The sequence below is a fragment of the Aptenodytes forsteri genome, unplaced genomic scaffold, assembly GCF_000699145.1.
Source record: "Aptenodytes forsteri isolate BGI_AS27 unplaced genomic scaffold, ASM69914v1 Scaffold69, whole genome shotgun sequence".
Classification (NCBI taxonomy): domain Eukaryota; kingdom Metazoa; phylum Chordata; class Aves; order Sphenisciformes; family Spheniscidae; genus Aptenodytes; species Aptenodytes forsteri.
This window is the reverse complement of record NW_008795885.1, coordinates 7,212,409-7,224,895: the sequence shown is the minus strand read 5'-3', so window position 1 is coordinate 7,224,895 and position 12,487 is coordinate 7,212,409. Positions and strand designations below refer to the sequence as shown.

The window sequence follows — 12,487 nt, the reverse complement described above, 5'->3', positions numbered from 1 at the left end:
ACTTTGAAATATAGCCTTCTCAGCAGGAAGTCCAGACCAGTAACAACTTACTCAAGGAATTCAGAGAATAAGTAACGCCAGTGCTTCACCTTTCCTAGATCACTGTCAGTGGAAATATCCAAACCTGTACTGGCTCTGGGAAGATGTAACCTTAAGAGAAACCAGATGTTTGTGAAGAAAGCACAAATGAATGCTGAATGCTCTTTAAGATTTTGATGCGCCTGAGAAATTAAAATTGCTCACCCTAGCAGAGTTTTGATGAGCAGGGAGCAGCTGAAGGCCACGTTGTTTCATATGCGGAACATTACATGCACTTGATTTTGGCAGCTTTTTTTGTGAGAGAGAAATTAAAATTGCTCACCCTAGCAGAGTTTTGATGAGCAGGGAGCAGCTGAAGGCCACGTTGTTTCATATGCGGAACATTACATGCACTTGATTTTGGCAGCTTTACTGTTTTGTGAGATCTTAGAGAAATTAAAAGCTCTACTAGAAGTCAGACTCTGCAGCTTTTCAGAAAGAACAGGAAACTGTTTTGTAACAGGAAAAGGATTCTCTACAGCGGAGGCAAAATTTACATCAAGTTGCTTAGATTATATTTATCCCACAGTATCTCTGTCCACATTAGGAATGAGTCATCTAAGGATTAATGAAAAGGTCATTACAGTGAAATGATGCATTGTGTCCTGAGAGGATAACAGTAAGGTACAGCCATACTGCCATTCTACCAACAAAATCTGAAATTCAAATGCATGATGAGAACATGTGCTTTTACTGGGTTGTGCCTGTACTTTTGGTCACCGAGTGCTTCTCAATGCCCACATAAATTAACCACTGGACGCCAACAATGTTCTTAAATGCATACAGTAGCAGAACATGTGCTTTTACTAGGTTGTGTCTATGTTTTTGGTAGTAGAGCAATTCCTTCTTAATGCCCATACAAATTAACCAGTGGACACCTGCAGTACTCTTATATTCATAAAGTAGTAAAGTAGATTTGGCTAAGGAATTTGGAGCTATTACACTGTTTTCAGTCTGCCATAGAAGTTCCAAACTGTTTGGCAATGAAACGTGACATGAGACTATGCTTAAGTATCCTCTATCTTTGTCTGAAGCGTCCAACAAGGTGAAGGCCATTGCTCCGGCTTTGCATTGTTTGATTCAATGCAATGATCTTCTGTCAGCTCACACTGATGTTTACCATCTGTTGATTCTTGGTCTTTGCAGGCTGCAGGTGGCATTTGCACAGCAGACATGACATCTCTTGTGTACGCATTTATTTCTCCTTCAGCAACAGAGTCTTGTTGGCTTGGATTATAGGATCTTTCAGATAAGCCAATATAGTCATGGTCAACAACTACTCCACCTTGTAAAAAGTAATGGTTGTCTGTAAAAGAAGAGTAGCCATTAAATCAGATCCTTCTAGTTTACTGAAAGCCATACTTAAAATGTTAGTGAGGTGGTAACTTACTTTTCAAAACAATTTCCATAAGAGGACAAGAATGTTTGAGTGACAGCAGTCTGATAATGTGAATTTCCTAATTTCACTGAGCATCAAATGTTTGGCTGTATCTCATTACATCCACAAAATAATGCTTGCAGTGCTCCACATTTAGTGTTTTTCTTTGCTAGGTCAATGCCTAGCTTGATGTCTGTCATAGTCACCTACTGAACTAATACCTTAAATGAATGAACACGCAGATTCTTCCATTTTGTGCACACAGAGAAATGTGGCTACTCCAAGCTCTTGCTGGGAAGTCTTAAAGCAACACAACAGGCTTTTTTAAGAAATAAAAAAAAAGAAATAAAAGTTTTATAGAATTTAAAGACAACAATGGCGATGGCTACTGTATAGTACTATTGAGTTTTTCTTCTGTCTGATATATGGTTACAGTGTTTGACTTTTCCAAATGAGTTCAAGTAAAATGAAAACAGTCTGACCACACAAGTTAGAAGTGTAACTGTCAACATGGGGTTAATACTTCTGTTTTGGAAGATGAGGCTAGGGCCTACCTTCTTGCTCACACGAGGATCCTAGTGTGAAATTAAGTGTTCTGTGAAATCAGAGCCATTCAACAGATAAGTATGTCTATAGAGGGGGCTGCAAATTCTTTTGCGAGATGTAGGCCCAAAGAGGGACCTTTGTGGGAGCTACTGTGGAGGTGAAACTGCACTTTTCTGGCCATGTTTCTCAACAGACGTGTCCTAAATCTGCTTATTTGCACTCCTGAATCATTTGAGCACTGGACCCAGAGACATTCTCTTGAGTTTAATATTTAAACCAAACTACACTCAAACAAGAAAAACCAAATGTTGCTTCAGACACAAAGTATGTGTGTGTAAGGTGTCCTAGAACCTCTGCCTGGCTGCAAAGACAACCAGGTAGCAAGCAACCCAGGTACACCCAGGCTGCGAATCTGTGATGCCTGTACCAAGGGCTCTGTCAATGCACTTGACTCAGGATGTATCTTTAGACCGAGAGTGTTACAAAAGGTTATGAAAAAATACCTTGCTTCTGATTGCCCATTCTTACCTACGAAAGAGTTTTTCCTCACATAAAAAATGAGCACTTCATTTTCAGGCTTTGCCTTTCCTCTTTAAAACTCCCAAACTCACATCTGAGGTGTGATACACACAAGATACCCTCCAGATTTTTGGAGCAGGGTAAGCAAAACACTTAGTAACACTTACAAAGTTGGTAGGCAAAGCCACAAATATCCTCACCGAAGATGCACTTTTTCCACATTTATTTCACAGAGAACACTGCAAATGCTTTGTTCCCATCCAAGGTTATGCAAAGGGACAGCCACCAGACTTACACCACAGCAGCAGGAATAATAAGTAAGTTGCAGATAAAAAAAGTTCACCCCTGCTAATAGAGAAGTCCTTTGTTAACAAAGATACATGCATTTCTTTGCAGATGAAAAAGATGTCATTCACTATGTCACTCACTGCCCAGTTTCACTGCTCTTATCCAACTGCAATAATACTTTCTTGATCGCTGTTAGGCTGTTTGATAAAGGCTAGCAGTTACCTTGGCAAAGCCTGGTTTACCTCTCTACACAATGTAAATATGTATGAATATTGGTCTATAATTTAAAGATTTATAAGTATTCATAATCCATTGAATTTTTTGCCTGTGTCAGACAACTAATCTTTAGTCACTTCCTGGGAAAGGGAAGAAGTTTACCTACTGCTTCTGCAATATTTAGTGGTAAACATATTAGGCTCTGATCCTACAAAGACAACTACACTTAACTTTTTATACTGTGACACAATTTACCAAGTCATTGTAACAGCTGGAGATTATCTGCATGCTTGACATGCATGTGACTTCCTCCTTATGGATCAGCAATTTAATGAAGAACTGGAAGGCACAGAGTGACCATCCAACAGTAAAAGTAGTGTCCTGGAGACGTGACATGAAATCAGTACCTCGGTTATGAAATCTGTAACTGACAAGTGGCAGAAATATCAGCTTCTTACATGAAATTCCGTAATTAGTTTCAGCTTTGCAAATCCCTTCAGTTTTAAGAGGTGGTGGAAGAAATTACCATCTCAATGCAGTTTATGCATTTTGAAGAACCAAAGCTTAACCACACATGCCAATAGGGTGGGAACTGGTCTACTTTTCAAGAACCTTTAACGAAAAAGCAGCTTGTTCTGTGACAGAAGTCTTCTAAACACTGAGTATTCATTTTCCTCAAAATGCCTGCAGTGACTCAAAGACAGTATCAACAGAAAAGAAAGAGCTGCCACTGTTTGATTAACACAGCAGCATCACAAAGGACACACTGAATACGTAAGAGCAAGAGTGGCAGTTGATTACCCCAGTCCTTGGGAATTTCTAGCAGTCTACTGCAGAGCACGACAATTTTATTTGCTCTGTTAAGAGAAACACATTTACTTCCTCAGTAGCACAATTTAAAATAAACTCCAAAAATCAGTTCTCTGATGTAGTCTTTCTATTTTAAGGCTTTAGAGGCTTTTGTTGTTAAAAAAAAGTCTAAACGTACCATCTGCACTAGTCAGACTAAGCAAAAAAGAAAAAAAATTAGGTTTCCATTGCACAAGCAAAATAAATGTGCATCCTGCCTACATCAAAACAGAAACACAGTCAGAAAATGCTCTTTGAATACAGCTCAGCCTAATTATACTTCCAGCATGTTTTCACCAGCCAGCATGAACAGGGCCAAACCGCAGATTACAAGCAACTTTAATGGAAGCTATTTTTAAACATACTTTAAATGTGATTCATTAGCTCTGTTCCATGCTCCGCATAGGTTTGAAGCCACTCACACTCACTGTTCTCCTTACTGAAAACTGCAATTATTACATTATTACCCAGTGTTAGTTTAATTCACACTGCTGAGTGAATGATACCTGTTCACTCTGGTATCAGAGTGACATGACAGAAAAATTAAAAGTTATATATATTAAAAAATACACACACACATATATATACCTTTTTCACCGGACCCTCTTACATATGGCTTGAGGTGAGACATCTTGATGGGTCTTTTCAACCTGGATCCTGTGGCATCTCGTAATATGGCACAGCCATTATCTGTAATATAATCTATAATACAAGGACCAACCCATTCCGACTGGAAACGACCATCTTTCCACCAGTTTTTTCTTTGCCTGAGGACTTCATGACCAACTTTAAGTCGAAGGTTATTTAATTGCTTTGGCTTTCTTTTGACAGTGATTTTGTTTCTGATTTTTTGTTCATCTGAAGTGTTTTTCTCCACCTGCAGAAAGATACATAAGAATTACATAAGAATTACATTTTGAATAATCATGTATTTTCATAACATTGGTTAATAATGCAGAAGCATAACATAAGTGGTTTTGGATGTGTAATTCATATTATGTAGGGCTGGAAAGTTCTGAAGAAATTGATTTTATCTTCATAGATCAATAGTCCATAGGCAGTGTTTTTCAGCTTCCATAGATATGCAGCCCTCTAAGTTAGATATTAATCTCTTGGCAATAGGTCTCTTAAGGTTATTCCCTCCAAATATATACGAAAATAGGTACACTGGAATCTAGGGATAACAGGCAAAGGAAAAAAAAACCACAAAACTAAAAAAAACACAGAAAACTCCACATTGCTTTAAAAGGTTAGTTATACTTTACACTTCAAGCCTTCCCATCTTTTTTCTCTTTGGTCTTTTTACTAGTAAAATTTGAATATATAACATTTACCTGGCAATCTGAGGTTTTCTCTTCTTCCAGTGCTTGACTGGCTTTTTTAGTTGCTTCAAATATTTTGGCAAACATACTGTATTCTCCTTCCACACATATATCCATTGGCTCAACAACATGTGGGTTACGATTAAACATTTGGAAATATGGGGTGTTTTGATCTGGCTCCTATTTAAATGGGGAGCAAAAAGCAAGCAAATTTAGCCTACAGCTTTGCAGATATTTTGGGGAACTTCAGTCAAAACAGGAAGAACCTTCACATACCAAGTTTGTCAAATTGAAAGCATAGGCAATAGCAGACAAATGTTCATCCCAATCATTTGGATGGTCAGTGCAGTATTTGTTAAGGAAAGCTTTGATTGTCTTGCATGTTCTTTCATTTACATCATCTGTCTGAGGATAAGACAATACAATTTGTTTCATGCCAAACAGTGCAAACAGTTCTTCATTTATCTTCAAAAGAAAAAGAACACAATTACTGAAGGTTTCCCTCTTCTGTATCACAGTTCAAGTAAACTAATTCAGTAGTTTTCCAACCCTTTTGTTGATACAATGATGACTGAGCAAAAGTCTTACATACATATTCCCACCAAATAGTCCAGGGTTGAAAGTGAGAGCTACAAGGAATCAGTATAGCTTAGGAGCCAGTAATTGATGGTTTCTAAACACATTTCTGCCATTAACTCAATTTGTCATTTCATCCGTATCATTCTCATGATTTCATCACCTGAGAGGATCAAAGTGTGAGAAGCTCTTCATAATTACTATATGCCAATGTCAAAAATACCCTTAGCTATCTGCTATACTGGACAATATGGATGAATGAAATACAGCATATTGGAGTGTAAAAGCTTGTGCCAGTTCAACTGAGTGACAAAACCTGCACTATGACTATCAGGAAATCATTTTGCTTTGTTCTTTTTCCAAAGAATAAAACCCTGGGAAACATTGTGTAATGTTACAATTGCAAATAATTGGTTTGTCATTTTCTGTATGTGCTAACTTTTTTTTTTAAATTAAAGACTTAGTCTTTTTCAAGAATGGTCTAAAATTCAAATTTAATATGGGGAAAATGTATTTTTTCTTGGAAAAAAAAAAGAAACCAGCCACGTAAAGACTTACCTGATAAACAAGCTCCTTTCCTTGATCAATAGGCATTTTTTGAGGTGGCCCATATAAGAAAAACACATTTATGATTGCCTTAGCAATTTCAGCTGCTGAAGTTTCATGCAGCGGCAAGATAACAGCCCATCTTGTAAACAAATCTGTCATAATTATGATATACTTGTGGCTTCTGTTGGTAACATTAAAAGGTCCCATTAGGTCTATAGTGACTGCTGTCCACGGGTCCTCTGCTTTGATAGGGTGTGTTTTGGGTGCTGCGGTGGTTGTGTTCTTTGCCACTTGGCAGTGCTGGCAAGCATACACCTAGTGCAAAAATCAGTGAAGACGCTATCAATAAAAAGCAATGGTAAAGGTTTAAGACAAATCAGCAGGATCATAAATCTCCACGATTCCCCTGTAAGATAGGTCAGACCAGGAAGTACAAAACAAATTCATTTTATCATCTTTCTTATCATTTTTTACCCTTAGATTTTTCAGCCCCAGCATAAAAATAAAACAAAACCAAACAACAGTGAAGGCTGGGAGAAGGAGATGTGCAGGAATTCATAGCTGAATCTCCTCATCCTGAAAGCACTGTGCTCTTTCAAGTCCACAGTACAAATTTTAATATCCATTACCATCTGTAAATACTAAAGGAACTATGAAGCAGCTGTGATTGAAAGAAAGTCCTAATCATTCCCCTTTTGGTTCTATTGTGTATGCTGTGGCTGAAAAACACTGGCAGTATACATAATCTTCTGTGCGTAACATGGATCAGCTTTATCTACAGGACAAAGCCCCTTTGTCCAAGTCTGAATTGAAAGCAAAGACTCATATTCAGTTCATGTTACAGTTGCACATGAACTCAAAGCATTCAGGTGATGCAGCAAGCTGACAGCAACAGCAATTCGGCCGTAAGACATTTCCTCAAGAATCACATTCTGCCTGGGGTTCACATCCATGTATCTCTGGGTGAAGGAGGAGAAGGAACTTTTCCAAGCAGTGATTTGTTTAACTATTTCCTGAACAGGCCTAATTGTAAGGCAGAGGCACCATTTCCATATTCTTAACTGCCAGCAGCCACTCTGGCCACATATCCTTGGGATGGTACACTGCATCCTAACAAAGATATACAAGAGTCCTTGCAAGAGAAATCCCTCTCAAAGACCAGATGTGCCCTGCACACTTAAAGGCAGTACAGCTCCCCACCACTGCGTAACATACAGCAATATGCAAGCCACGTGGTCAGTAGTAACAGAAAGAGCTTGGCAAGAAGGCTAATTAAATTTGATTGTAAGCTTACGTTTCCTCATCATGAAGCAGTATGGGTGCTTGCTGTATCAAAGTCATATGATTACAAAACGTTTGTAACAAAGACTACATTAAAAAATCCTGCAGCTATGAGACCATACCCACTGCTTGACGTCATTTGTTACAGAGGTCCAGTAGTAATTAGATTCCACTAAAGTCAGCGTCCTTGATATGCCATGATGCGTGCCAGCAGCATTTTCATGGCATTTCTCAAGCACTTTTTTCTTCTCTTCATCTGAAACAATTACCAGGCGCATTTGTTTTCTGTCTTTTCCAACATAGAACAATTTATTTTCTGAAAGAAGAAAAGTACCAGCGAATTATATGCAAGTGCTTTGTCTTTTGTTTGGTTTACTAAACTACTGTGCATGATCCAGTACAGAATTTATTAAATCAACTTCAATTCACTTCTGTGTAAATGAAGTATTTGTAAACAAAAAGCTACCATTATTTCCTCCAAAGAGCCAATTGTTCACCTATGTTTATTAATCTGGACATGAGGCATTACAAGGGCAAGTCAGAATGCAAACAAGTTCCCACAGGAAGTCTGACTGAAACACAAGCTAATGACAGGGTGGGAAGGGGAGGTAGGACATGTTAGGAGACTTATTGTCTGCCTGCCAGCAACCTGACTTTGCAATTCGCAGCTTTAACTCCTTCCTGCCTTCTCTCTACATAGACTTGGCAGGTTTGATGGGATTGAGAGAGCACAGCAGACTACAAAGGCTCATATACCTCCTCACAGGGATGCAGTAAAGCTGGGAAGGGCCAGGAGGCTCTAAGGTGACAGATGGCAAAGCAATCCCTGCACTTCTGCCCCGCCACACACAGCATCCTCCAGACCAGACTGAGCATTCCCTGTCTACAGCTGCAGATCTGGGTTTCCCTTTCCATAGTCCTTCGAATTATGGATTGCAATGGCTACGTACTTCCCCAGTATCTAGAACATGGTTTGGCTTTTAGATAGATCATAAACCCCTCCTGGAAAGGACTAAAGCATATTGAATTTCTGTTTCTGTAAACATCCTGTTATGCATTAACAAGGGTTAAGCAGAGTGTTTGTTTCATAGAGAATGTATATCAAAATCAGAGTATGCTGCAGAGCAAGATCCCACTTTCATTTTTTTGCGTCAGCAAATCTTCACCTAAAAATCTATTTTCAGAGTCATTTGAGAGAATATTTTTACCTTTGAAAACAAATTTTTTGGCTGCTCTCCTGATTCCACTTCTTTCACTTGATAATGTTGTGGGATGATACTCTCCTGTTCGCTTGTAGTATGCTATCTGCTTCAGGTGGAGCCCACCATTTTTTCCACTACGGACCATTGCTAACCTGAACAAAATGCACAGTATTTGTTAGATGGAGCAACTGTCAGAGGAGCGCATCTTCAGTTTTTAACTGTTTTCTTTGTAGTTCAGAGGTATCCTGATAATGTAGCATCTGAGAGGATGTCACACCATCCACTGCACTGCTCCCCATATCCCCATACTATCAACTTAAGCAATAAGGAACACTGCTCAACACGCTACTTTTGTTCTATGCAAAGTTGTTTTTGTCAACCTTAAAACTTATAAACAATGAGGACTTCCACTATATTCATTGGACTGGGGGTGGGGAGGGGCATGTGGGGTGTAGAGTGTGAGTGAGACCAGAGAGAGATCGCTTTTCTCTTTCTTAAAGATTTGGATAGCTCTCAACACAGGTATGCTGGAGATTAGATGTGTCCAAAGAGCCACGTAGTTGGAAAAAAACACATAGACAAATAGGAAAAAAAAACCTCCCCACACAGAAACTGACAGAAATTTATTTTGTTCATTAATTCATCTGACAGATTCTGAAGTCCCAAACCAGACTCCGCATGTAAGGTAACAATTCATTCCCTGACACAGGCTGACTTCCCTGATCACATTAATAAACTAAAATGTCATTAGTAAAATGCATCATTGGTACAGGAAAAGATTGGGTCTAGCAAGAACAGCATCAAAGTAATTACCAATTAATGACAAGCAGAAATATTCACAGCAGAAATACTCATGCAGACTCTATGTGATTTCAGCGATTTTTTTTTTTTCCAAATCTGCTCCAGCAGCCATGAAGATGTAGATGGAACGGCAGTTTGATCCTGCTCTAATTGATGTCTACAAGAGCAGGATCCAGCTTGGGGTCTGCCATGTCATCATTTCTTAATGAATGCTTGTTATCCACAGCATTAAGCAAATTTCTTCCTTATCCTGTCAGTGTCCCAAGACTAGACAATGTGACAACACAGCCTGCTAAAAAGAGTAATCAGTTTGTCTGCCATATCTGCTAAGTGGCAGATAATTATGGGGAAGTGACAGTATCCAGTCACTCTGGAATCCATGTTATCTCATTACACATTCATGCTATTTGAAAGCCAAATGTGTAAGTCAGGATATTTATTTTTCAATTTATAGATTCTCACCCACCTTTACTATACTGGGGGTGGGAAGGAGGTAAAGAGCTCTAAAGAGTGATTATGCCTGCTTTTATTTACTCCATTTCTCCCAGAAAATAAAACGACATATGTTATTTATAGAATATCATATTTTCCATATACAGCTGGGCTAAACATTGCTGTGTTCCAGGAACTTCACATTCAAACAGTGACAAGACCTTTGCCCCACTGAATACTTCATTTTGCACAACCTAGACCTGGCTTTCAAAAACAGCGAAGTATCTTGTCATACAACATTAGTATTTTAAAGTAAAATTCTCATACCCGAGAGAACTAGTACGCATAAACGTTTCACCACTACAATCCTGTCCACAAGGAAAGAGGGTGTTTCAGAACAGGGAAGGAGTGGAGCCAGAACAGAGTACTGTTTCTAGTGATCTTGACTGGCACAGCAGTTTCTTGTAAATGTACATCTAAGAGCACAAGCCAAAGCAACCCACTGAGTTAGTAAACTGGGTAACCAACCGCAGAAAGGAAGGTGAGGCTACCATGATAAAAGTCATGTTTCTGTTGTTTTAAAGAAGTTGATTTAACTAGCATTTCTGACAGTAAAAGAGTACTGGTGAAGAGCAATTAAAATACCCTATCTGCCAGGGGCATTCATTCAAGCTTCATTCAGGGCTCTCCTAAAGGCCAGTCCCACAGTTACCCAAGCATGGCTGGAAGTCAAAACTAGCCAAGTGATTTTATCACTTAACCACTGGGATAATGGACCATTTTGGCTTGACAGACTTTCACACATGGCAAGAAAAGATGTTCCAGAACAATCTTTATTCTTCCAGTATCTTTTGCTCGTGAAACTCTGGCCTGAAACAGTGAATATTCTCCATGTAGTACATGGTTATTGGTTCTAACAAAATGAAGTTGCACTGCAATAAGATACACTTGAGCAGGACCACAGCTTATACTTCAGCTAAACAGAAACTCTATCCTCATTCCTGCAATGGCAGTTTCTACTATAAAAGTTTGGAAGAATGTACATAAGCCAATGAAGAAAGAATGCATTATGTAGTATCCATACACACAATATATTTAGTAGGATCCTGATCCAGCAAACTTAAGTGCTTCAACAGTCTGCTGGATTGCTGCCTAAGAGGACAACATTAAATGAGCTTCCTTCCTGGATATTTAGTTTCCTATGTCCCTATTAGTTTTTTTTCCCCCAATATCTAAATTACTTTGTTTAGCCTATTCTTAAAAAAAAAACAAACACGAAAACAACAAATTATACAATCTTCTAGTTTTGTTATTTAGAATAAACCATATTGCTTCAGATAATTCATATGCTGTCTCTATCAATACTCAAAGTATCTCATAGTCTGTAAAAATCAAAGACTTTTACAATCAGTAATCAATTCTTAACACCTTTGAAGCTGGGAAAGAATACACTGCTTTACAGCCAAGTAAAGTATTTCAGCAAAGAGAATGAAACTTCCATATAACCAGGGCTCTTTCTGCTTTAGTGTCCTAGTCAAAACAGTCATACCTGCTAACACTTAACTACTCTACTTTTTAATGCCCATTTCCACCCCCCATCACAGTCCTAACTGCAAAGCTGTATTTTCAGTATAGCTTTCGAGCACTTCCCTTACCTCTATCTGCAGTTCCTACCAGGAACAGGAACTCCCCATGGAGCCCCGAATACACCTTTTCTAACCAAAGTGCTTCCAGGAACCCGGAAGCCTACATCCCTCCCTGGCTTCTGCAAGCCTGAGCCGTTTTTGACAGAGACCCCTGCCATTTCAGAACACCCTCATTTCTTAGGTATCTCCACCTTCAAGCTTGACCCCACTTAAGAGGCCGTTGGCACCGTTAGATCACATGCAGGCCTCGGTCCGGATGGAAGCTGCGCTGCAGATGACAACAGTGCCACCTCGGAGGCGCTGACAAGTAAATCAAGCCACTGCCCTAACCCCTGACCGCCACTTCGCAAATATCCCCTTATCGTTTACTGCGACCGCCACGCGAGGACAGAGAGGCGAGCAGGCATGGCCCCCGCCGGACAGGCAGACGGCCAGGGCGGGGGCCAGCGGAGCCGAGAAGGTAGGTGCGCTAAGCCGAGGGCTTATCGCCCTTGGTAGCGTCAGCCGTACCTCCCAGAAGCGGTTCCACCAGGGAAGGAGTCCCGCCCACCCTCAGCATCCTCCGGTGCGGCGACGCCACAGCGCCGAGGCCGCGCCCAAGCCCTGTTCCCGCCCGCCGCCAAGACTACCGCCCCCAGCATGCAACGCGCGGCCCGGAGCGGCCGGTCGCAACACCCCTGCCCGCGCAGAGCACGCTGGGAGCCGTAGTTCCGAGTCGGCGCTAGCCGGCGCGCAGGTCAGCGCGGCAAGCCTCACGCATGCCCGAAGCGACGTCGACGCGACCTTTTTCCTTCCCATCCCCCC

General features: G+C 40.2%; 1 protein-coding gene across 1 annotated transcript; it reads right to left on the bottom strand.

Annotated features, from left to right (window-relative positions):
* Nucleotides 1-751: 751 nt before the first annotated feature.
* On the bottom strand, nucleotides 752-8,953 carry GIN1 (gypsy retrotransposon integrase 1). The gene is made up of 7 exons (XM_009284193.2): nucleotides 8,811-8,953; nucleotides 7,725-7,918; nucleotides 6,331-6,636; nucleotides 5,473-5,661; nucleotides 5,209-5,376; nucleotides 4,463-4,751; nucleotides 752-1,384 (listed from the first exon to the last, which is right to left on the bottom strand). Exons 1-7 carry the CDS (start codon nucleotides 8,947-8,949, stop codon nucleotides 1,086-1,088), a joined length of 1,584 nt encoding a protein of 527 aa, XP_009282468.1. The 5' UTR covers nucleotides 8,950-8,953; the 3' UTR covers nucleotides 752-1,085.
* Nucleotides 8,954-12,487: the final 3,534 nt, after the last annotated feature.